We start from the raw sequence: 18,121 nt of genomic DNA, 5'->3' as shown, positions 1-18,121 counted from the left end.
GCAGGGTATTGGCAGATTAAGTTGTCAGAAGATGCTAAACCTAAAACAGCATTTTTCACCATTGGAGGGCACTATCAGTTCACTGTTATGCCCTTTGGTTTGAAAAAATGCACCTGCCACTTTTCAGAGGTTGATGAATACAGTCCTGCAACGACTGGAAGCCTTTAGTGCAGCATATCTAGATGATGTAGCTGTCTTTAGCTCTACCTGGGATGATCACCAGGTCCACCTATGGAAAGGTTTGGAGACCCTACAAAAGGCAGGCCTCACTATCAAGGCTTCAAAGTGCCAGATAGGGCAGTGGAAAAGTGGTTTATCTGGGCCACCTGGTAGGTGGGGAACAGATTGCACCACTGCAGGGGAAGATCCTGACCAATATGGAATTGTACAACCCAAACCCAGGTGAGAGACTTCTTAGGCCTCACAGGGTACTATAGGAGGTTCAATAAGAACTATGGCTCCATTGCAGCGCCTCTTAATGACCTCACAAGCAAGAAGATGCCTAAAAAGGTATTGTGAACAGCTAGCTGTCAAAAGGCTTTTGATGAACTAAAACAGGCCATGTGCCCTGCACCTGTCCTAAAAAGCCCTTGTTACTCCAAAAAATTAATAGACCCGACTGATGCTTCTGAATTAGGGTTAGGAGCAGTTCTATCACAGCTTACACTGAGGGCCAGGATTAACCTGTTGCTTTTATCAGCAGGAGGGTGACCTCTAGAGAAAAGCATTGGTCTGCCATAGAGAGGGAGGCCTTTGCTGTGGTCTGGGCACCCTCAAGTGCCAGGGTGCCTTTGCACTTAGTAACTTAGCACCTAACCTTCACTAAGTGAAGGTTAGACATATAGGTGACTTATAAGTTACTTAAGTGCAGTGTAAAATGGCTGTGAAATAACGTGTGCGTTATTTCACTCAGGTTGCAGTGGCAGTCCTGTGTAAGATTTGTCTGAGCTCCCTATGGGTGGCAAAAGAAATGCTGCAGCCCATTGGGATCTCCTGGAACCCCAATACCCTGGGTACCAGGTACCATATACTAGGGAATTATAAGGGTGTGCCAATTAGAATTTATGAAAATGGTCACTAGCCTATAGTGACAATTTTAAAAGTAGAGAGAGCATAAACACTGAGGTTCTAGTTAGCAGAGCCTCAGTGTCACAGGCACTACACAGGTACACATTAAGGCCACAGACTATGAGCACTGGGGTCCTGGCTAGCAGGATCCCAGTGAGACAGGCAAAACTACATACATGTAAAAATGGGGGTAACATGCCAGACAAGATGGTACTTTCCTACAGCAGGGAGAGAGACAGACAGTGCAGTATCTTTGAAGATGTTCTATTCTCTCCCTTAAACCTAACTAGAGTCGATGGGCTGCATTGCATTGTTTATAAATGTACCCCTTTATATTAGGTTTGAGAAATACAGTCCATTTCAGACTAATGAAATATGCTAGTTCAGTTTTATTGCACCTGCTTGCTAAATGACCCTGTCCTGAATCTACCCTGCTTGGCCTGACACTTCCCCTGTTCTGCCCTGGTCCCTGGACCTTCCTTCTAACCCTAAATCTCTCTATTTGAGTGTTCCTGACAATATATTTTTTCAATTTCACAGCCGGCGGCCGTATGCTTCTCTTGCTAACTTGTAATATTCATTTCATGTTTTCCATAATGTTTGCTAGCGCTGTTAAAGTTTCTCTCTAATATTGTGGCCGTTTCTTTACTGTGCTGAGTTTAAATATTGACTTGTGTCTCCAATAATGCTTGAGCTCATTAAGTTTATTACTATAATTCTGCATTTCTGTTTATCAATCACATCTATTTTTTTCTTTATGTTTCCTTTAATATTTGCTTCAACGTCTGACCTAAAAGCATGTTTTTTTCCTGTGGCCGAAGAAGTTTGTCCCTGGCTATCTCTGTGTATTTAGACCCACGTTTTCCCAATTGCTGTTCTAAATGTCAACATTGTTTTTTGTTAAGCAATGCTTCTTTTCCATGGTGCATGAATAACATAAAAGCATATCTTTATGATTCATGTTGAGGTGCCATACCGTGCCATAAGCCTTCAGATATGATACGATTTACTTCCTCTAATTCACCTCTTATATAAAATGTTTGTATAAGTAAGGGCATGTGTTTTCTTTCATGTAGAAATTTAACTATGCCCGATTTGCTGTTGCATTTTATTTTCTGTACCTCAGGGGCCGCTAAACTGTCTCTAGATTATTTACCACATATTAGTCAAGGCCATTAATCAACTTTTCTCACACCTTGTGTACATCCATTTCAGTAGAAGCTGAATATATCACTGTATACGTCGCAAACGTAAACAAGCTACTTCCTTGATTCATAACTAAAACATTTAAAACATAAGTGCTCAGGCAGATCCAGATGAAGCTGGTCAGCACATCAGTTACAGGTGAGCCCCTGGAAGTTTGTTGTGTCCCTGCAGCTCAAACAGGAAGCTAGCCAACTGACCATTGGAAGCAGTGTCTCAGGGATTCTAAGTTCAAGGCATGCAAGTTAAGTCTTCCTTATTCAGACAGTCAGTCCTTCTCCTGAAAGAGGTTATGAGGGTGTCATACCCAGTGCAAGCCTGTGTGTGTTTTTATGTCCCTTTTGTCTACCCCTAAACTGGTTCTTGTAAGTTCTACTCCTACCCCTGGGTTTGACTACAAACTGTCTAGGTGTGGGCTGCATTTGCTAGTGACAAGTGACGCAGCATCTGAAGTCAGGGAGGCATAGGTACAGTCATCAGGCTCAGGAGAGGAACACTCTTTCCCCATACTCAAAGCCCTTTTGTTCCCTGTCTGTAAGGAATACCCATCACGTCATATGGGAGCCATCATAGGTAATTGACTTTGGATACTGGCAGAAAGGGACATTTGGTTTGAGCAGTAAAATGCCATCTATCTTAAAGTGGCATTTTCAGATTTGTGACAAATGTGGACTTAATAATTACAGAAGATTTTAGAGCAATGTGAACACTGGTCAGACAGCAACAACAATCCTTGTCAGGATAAGACACAAGCAAACCAAATTAAGCTGTACTCAACCCCTGGTAGTTTGGCAGAGAGCAGTCAGGCTTAAATTAGAGGCAATGTGTAAAGTATTTGTGTAACACTTCAAATAGTAACATCATGCCAATACATCACAAAAGGAGTCCTCAACTAAATTAGAAGAGTAGAGACGTTTTTAATAACTAAAACAAGACCAAAAACCCAATTAGTAGAATCAGAGATATTGGATCTTATTTTAAGTGAAAAGAGTGCAAAGAAGAACAGAGTACTGTTGGGGCTACCTGGTTGTGCCGGACCGGGACAAAGTCACAAGTTCAGACTGATCTCGATGGAGCATGGGTCGGCAACCGGGACCCAGCTAGGCCAACTGAACAAAGTACCTTAAATATTGGTTGTGGAGCATTGTGTGGGTTTGAGTTGAAGATGCATTACACAGACCAAGCAATGCATCAGTTCTGAGATGCTGCGAGGCTGTAGTACAAGGTCTTGTTGCATTATCATCAAGGATCTCGTCTATGGGCTCTATGATGCAAAGGCCGGTATCGGAGATGCTCTGCACAATCAAGACGATGTATTGGTTACGATGATTGGTAAGGCTGAGTTGCAGAGGGGAAACACCCTGAAGAACGAGTCCGGAACCACAAAGTTGTGAAAAATGAAAGCGAAACAACGCTTCCCTAGCAGGCCCCCCTGCAGCCAAAAGCTCAGCAGTGTATGCTGCCAGCTCATCTGGTGTAGGTTCTGCACAGGGAGAGGATTCCTCTTCCTCAAAAGGGGAATCTCCTGGAGATGGAGGGACAGTGGGCAAGGATTTACCCTTTCTACCCCTAGTTTTTGGGAGCACTTGGTCCATTGTTCCAGGAACCAAGCTTTCCTGTCCTCTTTGCTTCTGGGCCTGAGCCTGTGTGAGAGCAAAGATATGCCCTGGAATGCCCAGCATTGCTGCATGAGCCTCCAACTCCACTTCAGCCCAAGCTGATGTCTCCAAATCATTGCCTAGTAAGCAGTCTGCAGGTAAATCAGTGGCTACCACAACTTTCTTTGGACCAGTAACCCCCCAGTTGAGATTCACAACAGCCATGGGGTGGTTAAGAGTATTGTTATGAGCATCAGTCACTTGGTACTGCTGACCAAGTAGGTGTTGATCAGGGTGAACCAGTTTCTCAATCACCATAGTGACACTGGCTCCTGTATCACTGTAGGCCTCAACTTCAACACCATTTATTAGGGGCAGTTGCTTGTACTTACTCATATCAAGGGGTCAAGCAACCAAGGTGGCAAAGTCAATACCACCATCAGAGACTAATCCAGCCTTTGTGGTCTCCCTAAAAAGACCAACCCCAACTACATTACCAATGGTGAGCCCAGCTACACCCTTTGATTGGCTATTTGTAGTAGACTTCCCACCACCACTGCTATTACTTGGGGCACTAGAGGACGCAGATGGGGTTGTGGTAGTGGGAGCCTGGGTGTTTTTCTTTGGACAAGTGGAATCACTTGCCCAGTGGCCTTTACTTTTACATAAATACCACCATGGCTTCTTTTGATTGTTAGAAGAGGATTGTGACCCACCTCCCCCAGAGGATGATTTTTGTGAGCCTGATGAAGACTCAGAATGTTTTTTATCTTTGTCCCCACCCTTGTCAGAAGACTTACCATCCTTCTTCTTGCCATCCTTGTCAACCCCTGTGTGAACTTTTTTGTTCACTCTTGTTCTGACCCATTTGTCTGCCTTCTTTCCCAATTCTTGGGGAGAGGTCAGATCTGAGTCTACTAAGTACTGATGTAACAAGTCAGACACACAATTATTCAAAATATGCTCTCTCAAAATAAGATTATATAGGCTTTCATAGTCAGTCACCTTGCTGCCATGTGACCATCCCTCCAAGGCCATCCCTGAACAGTCTACAAAGTCTGTCCAGTCTTGAGAGGACTCTTTTCTGGTATCTCTGAACTTTATCCTGTATTGTTCAGTGGTTAAGCCAAATCCATCTAAGAGTGCATCTTTCAAAACTTTGTAGTTGTTGGCAGCACTCTCTCTGACTGTAAGGAGCCTATCCCTATGCTTACCAGTGAAAGATAGCCACAAGATAGCAGCCTACTGCCTTTGAGGGACCAACTGTACCATACAGGCCCTCTCAAGTGCAGCAAACCACTTGTTTATGTGATCCCCCTCCTTTTAAGGGGGGGGACAATTTTGTGCAGGTTTCTTGAACCATAGTACCACCAGGGCTGTTTTGGAGGTTGTACCGCCAACAGGCTGGTGGTACAAACTTGCGGATTACGACAGCAGCGGAAGCGCGGCGGTCGCACCGCCGGGAACTGCGGTTTACCGCCATGGTTGTCCCAGCGGTTGTAATCCACCAGGGCAGAGCTGCTTGCAGTGCTGCCCAGGGGATTACGAGTCCTCCTCCCACCAGCCTGTCCATAGCAGGGGCCCCCTGGCTCAGCCCCACACTGCTTTTCACTGTCTGCACAGCAGACAATGAAAAGCGCGACGGGTGCAGCGGCACCCGTCGCACGGCCGCAACACCGCCGGCTCCATTAGGAGCCGGCTCCCATGTGCTGCCAACGTTGCCGGCCGCCAAGGTTGTAATGAGGCCCTAATTCTCTTACAGGATGACTATCAAGAACACTCCTGCTGCCACCATGGGGAACTAACCCCAAATTCTGTCTTTCCCTCTCTATATCTAGAGACTCCCTGTCTAAGGCCAACTGCTGCTGTCTCAGCATCAGTCTGGCCTCTTCCAACCTCAGCTTTCTGTGTTCCCTGTCTAGGGTGTTATCCTCAGGGTGGGAGGCTGGTGAATTCTGAGACACTGAGGTAATGTGGGAATCGGTAGAAGTGGACCTGTCTCTAACTGCCTGAACTCTAGTTACCTGGCCTTTAGGAGTAAAAGGTGCCCTACTGATGAATAACCCCCTCCCAACTTCACTAGATGGCCTGTTAGCTGACAGGTCTTTGGAGGAACCCTCCCCAGAGTCCTCAGGGCCCTCCCCTGATTCTTCCTGGCTACCCTCCTCCTCTACCCCCCGTTCCTGGGATAGGCCAGACTGGTTCTGGTCACTTTCTAGGAGAAGGCCAAGGAGAAGATCTTTGGTAGAGTTCTTACCAATTCTTAAACCTCTTTCTATGCAGAGACCTCTCAAACTTTTAAAGTTTAAGCTACCATAAGTTACCTGGACAACTTTGGGAGTTGCCTCTACTACAGACATAGTTGTAAGAAAGAGTTTAGAATATAGAGAAAATCATTTTAGAAACTTTTAAAGAAAAGAGAAAACTTTTCAAAACTTTTTAGAAACTTTGTAGAAAGTTTTTAGAAAGAGAGTTAGACTGTTTAAGTTAACTGTGTATATATTTAAGTATTTGGAATATGTTTTTCTTATGAAAAGCACCAATGACAAAGTGGTAAAGCAGTTACAAGTACTTATCCCACGGCTGCACCACCAATGGAGGAGGTTGGCCTGGCTTATAGTGAGTATCTGATGGTACTTACACCTTGTGCCAGGTCCAGTTATCCCTTATTAGTAGATTAGTAGTGTTCTAGCAGCTTAGGCTGATAGAGGTAGCTATAGTAGAACAGCTTAAGCTGAACTAGGAGACATGCAAAGCTTCTACTATACCACTTATATCATATAGGTACTATATCATAAGAAACACAATACTCAGGGTTATTAAAAATAAAGGTACTTTATTTTAGTGACAATGTGCCAAAAATATGTCAGAGGATATACTCCCTTAGGAGGTAAGTAAAATGCACAAAATATACACACAATCCAAAATCAGGTAAGTAAACAGTTAGAAAAGTAGTGCAAACACTGCAGAATACAATAGGATGCAATAGGCCTAGGGGCAACACAACCCATATACTCTGAAAGTGGAATGCAAACCACGAATGACCCCTAGGTTATAGTAGTGTGTAGAGGGTCACTGGGAGTGTAAGAAAACACTAAGGGTGTCCAAGATACCGCACCCCAAGACCCTGAAAAGTAGGAGTAAAGTGATACTACTTCCCCAAAAAACACACTAAACTTGCGATAGAGGATTCTGCAAAGACAACAACCGACTGCAAAGCACTGAAGATGGATTCCTGGACCTGAGGACCTGCAAAGGAAGGGGACCAAGTCCAAGAGTCATGAAAGTGTCATGGGGGGGCAGGAGCCCATTAAACCCCAGATGAAGATGCAAAGTGGCTGCCTCCAGATGGAAGAAGCTGAGGATTCTTCAACAACCAAAGGTGCTATGAACTTCTGCTTTGTGTAGAAGATGTCCCATGGAGTGCTGGAGGATGCAGCATTGTTTCTCTGGAGAAAGACCGTAAACAAGCCTTGCTAGCTGCAAAGGTCATGAATGAAGAAAAAGGGTGCAGCCCGGGCCCAGGAAGGACCAGGATGTCGCCATTTGGGAGATGAGACAGAGGGGGCCCTCAGCAATACAGAGAGTCCACGCACAAGAAGGCAGAACCCACAGAATTACTTGAAGATGGGTTCAAGAATACTGAGCACAGAAGTCGTCTCAACACTACAAAAGAGGGTTCCACGAAGCCAGTGGTCAACTCAGAGAGATGAGCAATGCAGGATGGAGTGCTGGGGACCTGGGCTTGGCTGTGCACAAAGGATTCCTTGCAAAACTGAACAGAAGTCCTAGCAGCTGCAGTTCAGGTGGTGCACAAGATTACTGTCTGGGGAGGAGAGGCAAGGACTTACCTCATACAAATTTAGACAATTGGACCACTGGAGAGTCTGGGTCACTTAGGTCCAACACCTGTGTTCCAGGGGCCACGCTCGTCAGGATGAGAGGGGTCCCAGAGTACCGGTGACGCTGAAGTTTGGTGCCTGCTGGAGCAAGGGGAAGATTCCATCAATCCACGGGAGATTTCTTCTTGGCTTCCAGTGCAGGGTGAAGGCAGACAGCCCTCAGAGCATGCACCACCAGGAAACAGTCAAGAAAGCCGGCAGGATTAGGCGCAACAATGTCGCTGGTAGTCTTCTAGCTCCGTTTTTGCAGTTTTGCATGTGTCCTGGAGCAGTCAGTGGTCGATCCTTGGCAGAAGTCAAAGAGAGAGGTGCAGAGGAACTCTGTTGAATTCTTGCAAGTCGTTATCTGAGGAAAAGCCCACAGGAGAGACCCTAAATAGCCCTCAGAGGAGGATTGGCCACCTGACCAGGTAAGCACCTATCAGGAGGGGTCTCTGACGTCACCTCCTGGCACTGGCCACTCAGAGGCCTCCATTGTGCCCTCACACCTCTGCATTCAAGATGGCAGAGGTCTGGTACACACTGGAGGAGCTCTGGGCACCACCCCTGGGGTGGTGATGGACAGGGGAGTGGTCACTCACCTTTCCTTTGTCCAGTTTCACATCAGAGCAGGTACTGGGGTTCCCCTGAACTGGTGTAGACTGGCTTATGCAAGGAGGGCACCATCTGTGCCCTTCAAAGCATTTCCGGAGGCTGGGAGAGGCTAATCCTCCCCAACCCTTAACACCTATTTCCAAAGGGAGAAGGTGTAACACCCTCTCTCAGAGAAAATCCTTTGTTCTGCCTTCCTGGGACTGGGCTGCCCAGACCCAGGAGGGCAGAAACTTGTCTGTGGGGTGGCAGCAGCGGTAGCTGCAGCGAATACCCCAGAGAGCTTGTTTGGCAGTACCCGGGGTCCATAGTGAAGCCCTGAGGATGCATGGGATTGGCACCCCAATACCAGATTTGGCATGGGGGGACAATTCCATGATCTTAGACATGTTACATGGCCATATTTGGAGTTGCCATTGTAAAGCTACATATAGGTATTGACCTATATGTAATGCATGTGTGTAATGGTTTCCCCGCACTCACAAATTCCGGGGAAATTGCCTTGAACTATGTGGGAGCATCTTGGCTAGTGTCAGGGTGCCTTTGCACTTAGTAACTTAGCACCTAACCTTCACTAAGTGAAGGTTAGACATATAGGTGACTTATAAGTTACTTAAGTGCAGTGTAAAATGGCTGTGAAATAACGTGTGCGTTATTTCACTCAGGTTGCAGTGGCAGTCCTGTGTAAGATTTGTCTGAGCTCCCTACGGGTGGCAAAATAAATGCTGCAGCCCATAGGGATCTCCTGGAACCCCAATACCCTGGGTACCTAGGTACCATATACTAGGGAATTATAAGGGTGTTCCAGTGTGCCAATTAGAATTTATGAAAATGGTCACTAGCCTATAGTGACAATTTTAAAAGTAAAGAGAGCATAAACACTGAGGTTCTAGTTAGCAGAGCCTCAGTGTCACAGTCACTACACAGATACACATTAAGGCCACAGACTATGAGCACTGGGGTCCTGGCTAGCAGGATCCCAGTGAGACAGGCAAAACTACATACATGTAAAAATGGGGGTAACATGCCAGACAAGATGGTACTTTCCTACAGCAGGGAGAGAGACAGACAGTGCAGTATCTTTGAAGATGTTCTATTCTCTCCCTTAAACCTAACTAGAGTCGATGGGCTGCATTGCATTGTTTATAAATGTACCCCTTTTTATTAGGTTTGAGAAATACAGTCCATTTCAGACTAATGAAATATGCTAGTTCAGTTTTATTGCACCTGCTTGCTAAATGACCCTGTCCTGAATCTACCCTGCTTGGCCTGACACTTCCCCTGTTCTGCCCTGGTCCCTGGACCTTCCTTCTAACCCTAAATCTCTCTATTTGAGTGTTCCTGACAATATATTTTTTCAATTTCACAGCCGGCGGCCGTATGCTTCTTTTGCTAACTTGTAATATTCATTTAATGTTTTCCATAATGTTTGCTAGTGCTTTTAAAGTTTCTCTCTAATATTGTGGCCGTTTCTTTACTGTGCTGAGTTTAAATATTGACTTGTGTCTCCAATAATGCTTGAGCTCATTAAGTTTATTACTATAATTCTGCATTTCTGTTTATCAATCACATCTATTTTTTTCTTTATGTTTCCTTTAATATTTGCTTCAACGTCTGACCTAAAAGCATGTTTTTTTCCTGTGGCGGAAGAGGTTTGTCCCTGGCTATCTCTTTTCTGTGTATTTAGACCCATGTTTTCCCAATTGCTGTTCTAAATGTCAACATTGTTTTTTAGTTAAGCAATGCTTCTTTTCCATGGTGCATGAATAACATAAAAGCATATCTTTATGATTCATGTTGAGGTGCTATACGGTGCCATAAGCCTTCAGATATGATATGAATTACTTCCTCTAATTCACCTCTTATATAAAATGTTTGTATAAGTAAGGGCATGTGTTTTCTTTCATGTAGATATTTAACTATGCCCGATTTGCTGTTGCATTTTATTTTCTGCACCTCAGGGGGCCACTAAACTGTCTCTAGATTATTTACCACATATTAGTCAAGGCCATTAATCAACTTTTCTCACACCTTGTGTACATCCATTTCAGTAGAAGCTGAATATATCACTGTATACGTCACAAATGTTAACAAGCTACTTCCTTGATTCATAACTAAAACATTTAAAACATAAGTGCTCAGGCAGATCCAGATGAAGCTCATCGGCACAGCAGTTGCAGGTGAGCCCCTGGAAGTTTGTTGTGTCCCTGCAGCTCAAACAGGAAGCCAGCCAACTGACCATTGGAAGCAGTGTCTCAGGGATTCTAAGTTCAAGGCATGCAAGTTAATTCTTCCTTATTCAGACAGTCGGTCCTTCTCATGAAAGAGGTTATGAGGGTGTCATACCCAGTGCAAGCCTGTGTGTGTTTTTATGTCCCTTTTGTCTACCCCTAAACTGGTTCTTGTAAGTTCTACTCCTACCCCTGGGTTTGACTACAAACTGTCTAGGTGTGGGCTGCATTTGCTAGTGACAAGTGATGCAGCATCTGAAGTCAGGGAGGTATAGGTACAGTCATCAGGCTCAGGAGAGGAACACTCTTTCCCCATACTCAAGGCCCTTTTGTTCCCTGTCTGTAAGGAATACCCATCACGTCATATGGGAGCCATCATAGGTATTTGACCTTGGATACTGGCAGAAAGGGACATTTGGTTTGAGCAGTAAAATGCCATCTATCTTAAAGTGGCATTTTCAGATTTGTGACAAATGAGGCATTGACAATTACAGAAGATTTTAGAGCATTGTGAACACTGGTCAGGCAGCAACAACAATCCTTGTCAGGATAAGAAACAAGCAAACCAAATTAAGCTGTACTCAACCCCTGGTAGTTTTTCAGAGAGCAGTCAGGCTTAAATTAGAGGCAATGTGTAAAGTATTTGTGTAACACTTCAAATAGTAACATCATGCAAATACATCACAAAAGGAGTCCTCAACTAAATTAGAAGAGTAGAGTCGTTTTTAATAACTAAAACAAGACCAAAAATCCAATTAGTAGAACCAGAGATATTGGATCTTATTTTAAGTGAAAAGAGTGCAAAGAAGAACAGAGTACTGTTGGGGCTACCTGGTTGTGCCGGACAGGGACAAAGTCACAAGTTCAGACTGATCTCCATGAAGCATGGGTCGGCAACAGGGACCCAGCTAGGCCAACTGAACAAAGTACCTTAAATATTGGTTGTGGAGCATTGTGTGGGTTTGAGTTGAAGATGCATTACACAGACCAAGCAATGCATCAGTTCTGTGATGCTGCGTGACTGCAGTACAAGGTCTTGTTGCATTATCATCAAGGATCTCGTCTATGGGCCCTATGATGCAAAGGCCGGTATCGGAGATGCTTTGCACAATCAAGACGATGTATTGGTTACGATGATTGGTAAGGCTGAGTTGCAGAGGGGAAACACCCTGAAGAATGAGACCGGAACCACAAAGTTGTGAAAAATTAAAGCAAAACAACGCTTTCATTTTCCATGACTTCCTGGGTTTGGTACCTTAACCACGCATGTCTCAACAACGTACATGCATGGTTAAGGTACAGAAGAAGGGAGTCGGAGTCGAGGTGAAGGAGGAGGTAAGTTGGGCTGGGACTGGGGCTGTTTTCAGGGTGGGGGTGGGAGGTGGGGGGCTCAGGTGATTAGGGTTTGGGGGCAGGGTTTAGGTTTAAGGGGGGGTTGGGGTGTTTAGGTTTTAGGGGCGGGAGTGGAGACTCAGGGAATTTTTAATTTTTGGGGAGGGGTGAGGGGCTCGGGGTGATTAGGGTTTGTGGGAGAGGGGGGACAAGGTTTAGGTTTAAGGGGTGGGGTGGGGGTGGGGATGTTTTAGGTTTTAGGGGAGGGGGGTTGGGTTCTGTTAATTTTGGGGGTGGGGGGTTGGGGTTGTTGTGGGGATGGGGGGGTTGCAGTATTATTTGGGGGTGGGGGGCTAGGGGGAAAGCATGCTGGATCGTGCATGCTGATTGTTAATGCCTTTACCAGGAATGCGTTTACAACGCTAAAATCATTGTAAACGCATTCGTGGTAAAGGCATTATTGGTTAGAACGAGGTTGTTGTTCCAACCTCGTTGTTGAGTCACAGGTGCTTAAAGCACCTGTGGTTTCGACATATAACCGATGCAGAGCTTTCATTGCAGTTGTCGAGGCTGAAACTGACGAGAAATGTAAGGGTCTACTCTAAAGAAGCATCGTGTGGCAGCAGTTCTGAAGGCAATGCGTCAAACCCAAGATGTTGGATTCAGTAGTGATGCAAGTTTTTTGTGACTGGTCCAATCCACACAGCAGGGGCAATGCATCACTTCTGCTCATGTATTCACCGCTCAGCCGACGAGATGCATCGGTTCTGCAGGGAGATGCGTTGCTCAGCAGAGGGAATGCATTGGTTCTGCTGGCAAGCACCTCGGCTCCTTTTCCAATGGTGCAGGACTGGGCCACTTGGCAGAGTAGACTACCATGTGGCAGAGTCAAGGTGCAGAAGCAGGATGGTTGGAAGTCTTTTATATTATTGAGATTTAAGATAAGGAGGCCAGCCAACTAACCTTTTGAGTCACTCTGGGTTCTGGGTTAAAGAGATCTAGAAACAAACCTTTTCATCTAGGAAAGAGGGTAGCAGGTAGCAGGACAGCACAGCAGAACAGGAGTCCAGCAGAGTAGCAGTCACTCAGCAGCACACAAGTCCTTATTCCTGGTAGATTGTCCACAGGTCCACAAATGTACTGATGTGGTAGTGTCTGAAGTCCATTTTTTGCACCTTGGAGTCCTGGTTCTGGAAGGTGGGAGAAACTTCTAGACAGTGGCTTGGAAGTGCAGGTAATTGTCTGCTTTCCCTGCCCTGGCTCCAACATAGATCTAGTTGCAACATAGGGTCAATAAGACCTTCAAGTGTAGACAGGACACAGCCTATTAAGGTGTAAGTGAGGCTGTGTCCAGCTCCTCCTTCCATTGCCAGAACTGTAATTTAAAATCTGACTTCACCATGTATGGATTTTAAATTGTGGTTCCAGGGAGACCAAACTTGATGAAATCATCTCTACCCAATTGGGCATTACACTTATGTTGGAAAATGGGTTATTAGTAAGGGCAGGTAAGTACCTACACTTAGCAATTGACCATTAACCCCCCATTTAGGTCCAGTTAGGTCTCAATATATTAATCCTAGCTCAACCCTTGGTAGCTTGGCAACGAGCGACAAGGCTTAACTTAGGAGACAAAGCGTAAACCATTCAAATATCACAAAACAGTTATAAAATAAAACACAGGAAACAGTTTAAAAATCCAGAACCAAGTTATGACAATAGGAAATACTTTCAGCTTTACAATGACACCAAAATGAATAAAATTGGATAAGATGAACCAGAGGTATGAATTTTTAAAGAATTAATGCTTTTTAGCACTTAGAAACAAATAACACAAATCTGGTCATCTGGTCGCACCTCACCGGGGTAAAGTCAAGGTTCAAGCCGACCATGATGGAGCCCTGCTCGCCCACAGCCCGCGGCGGCCTTGGTCAAAAGTTTACCTTTGGACTTAGTCGTTTTCTCAAAGATTTTCTTCAGTGGGTCCAAGTAGCCAGTCCAATCCGACCTTCTGGAACTCTTCATTGGATACGCATCACAAAAGCTCTCAGTGGAGATTTCTACCTTCGGACGTAGTCTTTTTTTCAAGGTGAAAATCCTTCAACTGGGGAAAACCTGAATCTTGATCTGACATCCTTGGAGCCCTCTTCTGATACACTGCCTGGGATGTCCCGGACAACTTTCTACGTTCTGACTTAGTCACTTTTCAGAGATTTTCTTCAGTGGGATGAACCTGCAAGTCAGGCTGGGTCGTGGTTGAGGCAACCCGGCTACAGTTGCTGTGGCGGGTTGGCCCCTTTATGGAGCTTTTTTCCAAAAGTTCTCCAAACTTCTCCAAACCTCTGGATATTCTCCCAGATGTTCTTTAAAGGTTCATTTGCGGTCCACAGCTCACCCAAAGGTTCCAAAAGCTCTCAGATGCTCCTTGAGGGTGCGGACTACAACTCCCAGAATGCACCTAGCGCAAACTCCAAAACAGCCACTGGACAGTGGTCACCTGGTCAGTTTCTTCAGAAGTTGGTGCAGTCCCTCCTTGAACTAGCTGAAGACAGGCAAAGTCCTTCGTGTGGTGAAGCCCAAGTGTGCAGCCGGTGCAGTCCTCCTGAGAACAGTGTCCAGGTGCAGGTCAGGGGTCCAGCAGGGCAGTCCTTCTTCTCCCGTAGTTTTTCCTTGTAGGTGTGGGTGCAGGTCTGCCACTTTTATCTTTGCTCCTAGGTGACAAACAAGGGGGTCCTAGTTCTACAATCAGGTGCAGGGATCTTCCCTCTGTGATGACCACTTCCTAGTGGCAAAAAGTGTGGCAAAAATCAATCCCAGGGAGCAACATTCCTCAAAAACCCATCATGACTGAAAATTATTCTTGGAGGTTACATCTGGCTGAGTTCACCCACTGGTATGGCTAAAAACCTAAACATGCCCCTCTCCTGTCCTCCCCTAATCTAATCAAGGGGTCACCTAATTGTCTGGGTTTGCAGGATGTGAGGGAGGTGCTTGGTTGCACCAAATGTCCTTTCCTGCCTTTGAAGACCAGTGTGGCAGTCCTACCCCCTTCCTGCTTTTCCATATGCTGAGGGAAGATCTCCTCCCCCAGGCACATCTCTTTGTGTTTAGCACAGGCTACTTCACACCTCATCAAGGCATCCTGGCCAGGCTGCCAGAGGCTGGCCAATCAGAGCAGAGCACTACAAGGCGGAAGTTGGCAACTTTTTATGTAGAGTTTAAAACTCTTTACCTGAACAAGTTATATTAAATCCAACAATTGTTAGCTGTTGGATTTATTATAACAATTAATTTGATACCCAACTTGAGATATCTGACACTTAAGGGGACTTTATATACTAAAATAAAGTCCGCCCCATTCTACCCTATGGAGGCCATTCACTACAATGAGGGAAAAACAAATTTGGCTGTTTTACCTCACCAGCGCTTATAAAACTATTTTTATAAGGTCCCTACTTATAGTTACATGGCGCACAGTCCTAGAGGCACATGTGGCACACCTTGACTTTTATGTACAAATAAGGTAGTCTAAGACTTTTGAACTACTTTTAATTATTTGCTTGTAACTTTAATTTAAAAGAGGCCAGCAAGGCAAGCCTACCTTTAAAATGATACTGGGCACCTCAGCAGTGCACCTATGGGTGCACTACCTATGCTGGGTCCCTAAACCTACATGCCCTGCATATACTAGGGACTTATATGTAGGTTAATATTGCCAATTATAATTAGCCTAATTGTCATATCCACTTTACACAGAGCACTGGCCCTGGGACTGGTGAGCAATACCCAGGGCACAGCCAAGATTTAGTAACCACCAGTATCTGTTCAAAATGTTTGAGGGTGACCAGGGCAAAAAAGAGGACTTTCCTACACTGCCTCCCCCACCCCCAGATGAGAGGTGATGGGTATTAACCTACACCCTGGTAGTCCTCTTCATTTAAGTGGAAAAACCTGGAAAGACCATCTGCGTTGGCATGGGCAGTCCCAGGTCTGTGTTCCACTGTGAACTCCATCCCCTGTGGGGAAATGGACCACCTTAACAATTTTTGGTTCTCCCCCCTCATTTGCATCAACCATCTGAGAGGTCTGTGGTCAGTTTGTACACAGAAGTGAGTGCCAAACAGCTATGGCCTCAACTTCTTCAGGGGCCAGAGCACAACAAAGACCTCCTTCTTAATGGCACACCTTTTCTCTCTGGGGAGTAGTCCCCTGCTGATAAAGGCAACTAGCTGATCTTGGCCCTCTTCATTAACTTGTGCTAACACTGCCCCAATCCCTTCTTCTGAAGCATCTGTTTGTACTATAAACTTTTTGCTATAGTCAGGGACCAGTAACTCTGTTGCTAAACACATAGCCTGCTTCAGAGTGTCAAAGGCTTTTTGACACTCTGGGGTCCAAATGACCTTCTTGGGCTGTTTATTTGAGGTAAGCTTATTTAGAGGGGCCACTATGGCCCCATAATTCTAAACAAACATCCTGTAGCACCCAGTCAGGCCAAAAAAGGCCCTGACCTGAGTCTGGGTTTTAGTAACCTTCTAATCCAGGATAGTCTGGATCTTGGGCTGGAGAGGTTGTACATGGCATCCACCAACAAGATGGCCTAGATACACAACTGAACTTTGCCCTATCTGGCACTTCCTTGCCTTGATAGTCAGGCCTGCTTGAAGCAGGGCCTGAAGCCCTTCCTTCCGGTGGCCCAGGTGGTCCTCCCAGGTGGAACTGAATAAAGCTATATCATCCAGATAAGCTGTACTGAAAGATTCCAACCCAGACAGGACTCTATTCACCAACCGTTGGAATGTGGCAGGAGCATTTTTCAGGCCAAAGGGCATCACCTTGAACTGAAAGTAGCCCTCTGGTGTAGAACATACTGACTTCTCCTCAGCTCCTGGGCTTAAGGCAATCTGCCAGTACCCTGAGGTCAGATCAAATGTGCGCAGGAATTTGGCAGCCCCCAACCTATCAATGAGCTCATCAGTTCTAGGTATGGGGGGAGCATCAGTACTAGTGACTGCATTTAGACCTCTGTAGTCCACACAGAATCTCTATTCCTTTTTACTACCCTGGGGATTATATTTCGGTACCAGTAGCACTGGACTGGGCCAAGGACGATCAGAGGGTTCAGTTACCTTGAGCTCCAATATCTTAGCCACTTCAGCTTTGATGTTGGCCTTGACCTGGTCAGACAGCCTGTACAGCTTGTTCTTGACAGATAAGCTGTCACCAGTGTCAATATCATGAACACACCAGTTGGTGAGTTCAGGGGTCAAGGAAAACAGACAAGCAAACTGCTCCAAAACCTGTTTGCAGTCTCTCCGCTGCTGGGCTATTAACTTGGGAGAGAGTACCACTGCCTCCACTGACCCATCTTGTGCATTTGTGGAAAGGAGGTCTGGCAGAGGTTCACTCTCCTCCTCCTTCCCTTCATCTGTGACCATCAGAATGGTCATGTCTGCCCTATCCTGGTGAGGTTTCAATCTGTTGACATGCAGGATCCTATGCGGATTCTGGAGGGTGCCAAGGTCCACCAAGTACGTGAACTCACCCTTTTTCCCCAAAATTGGATAGGGCCCAGTCCATTTGGCCTGAAGTGCCCTAAGAGCCAAGGCTCCAAAATCCACACCAGCTGACCTGGGTGATACTCAGGCATGGTAGCCTTCTAGTCATGCAGGAGCTTCATGGGCTCTTGGCTGGCCTCCAGGTTGATGCTTGTCTTCTTCACATACTCAGTCTTGCAAGACTGCAGGCCCAGAACATAATCCAGCACATTCTCCTTGGCTTCTTTGAGGTGCTTCCTCCAAGACTCTCTCATCAAGCATAATGGGCCTCTTACAGGATGCCCAAACAGTAACTCAAAGGGGCTGAATCCAACCCCTTTCTGTTCCACCTCTCTGTAGACAAACAACAGGCATGGGAGGAGAACATCCCATCTCCTCCAGAGTTTGTCAGACAAACCCATGATCATGCCCTTCAGGGTCTTGTTAAATATTTCCACCAGACCATTGGTCTGTGGATGATAGGGGGTGGTGAACGTATAAGTAACACCGCACTCATCCCGCATTGCTTTCAGATAGGCAGGCATAAAATGTGTGCTCCTATCTGAGACCACCTCCTTTGAGAATCCCACTCTGGTGAACACACCAAGTAGGGTCCTAGCCACTGTGGGAGCAGTGACTATCTGAGGGGTATTGCCTCA

General features: G+C 45.7%; 1 protein-coding gene across 1 annotated transcript in view; it reads right to left on the bottom strand.

Moving 5' to 3' along the window:
* LOC138301569 (olfactory receptor 6B1-like) overlaps window positions 1-17,375 on the bottom strand; it is a 161,653-nt gene extending 144,278 nt beyond the window's left edge. Inside the window, exon 1 of the mRNA XM_069242087.1 lies at window positions 17,055-17,375. Coding sequence (XP_069098188.1) covers window positions 17,055-17,375 — 321 coding nt within the window. The remainder of the gene's footprint in view (window positions 1-17,054) is intronic.
* Window positions 17,376-18,121: the final 746 nt, after the last annotated feature.

Source organism: Pleurodeles waltl, chromosome 6 (genome assembly GCF_031143425.1).
Source record: "Pleurodeles waltl isolate 20211129_DDA chromosome 6, aPleWal1.hap1.20221129, whole genome shotgun sequence".
NCBI lineage: Eukaryota > Metazoa > Chordata > Amphibia > Caudata > Salamandridae > Pleurodeles > Pleurodeles waltl.
The sequence above is the reverse complement of the archived record's forward strand: the minus strand, read 5'-3'. Positions and strand labels throughout refer to the sequence as shown.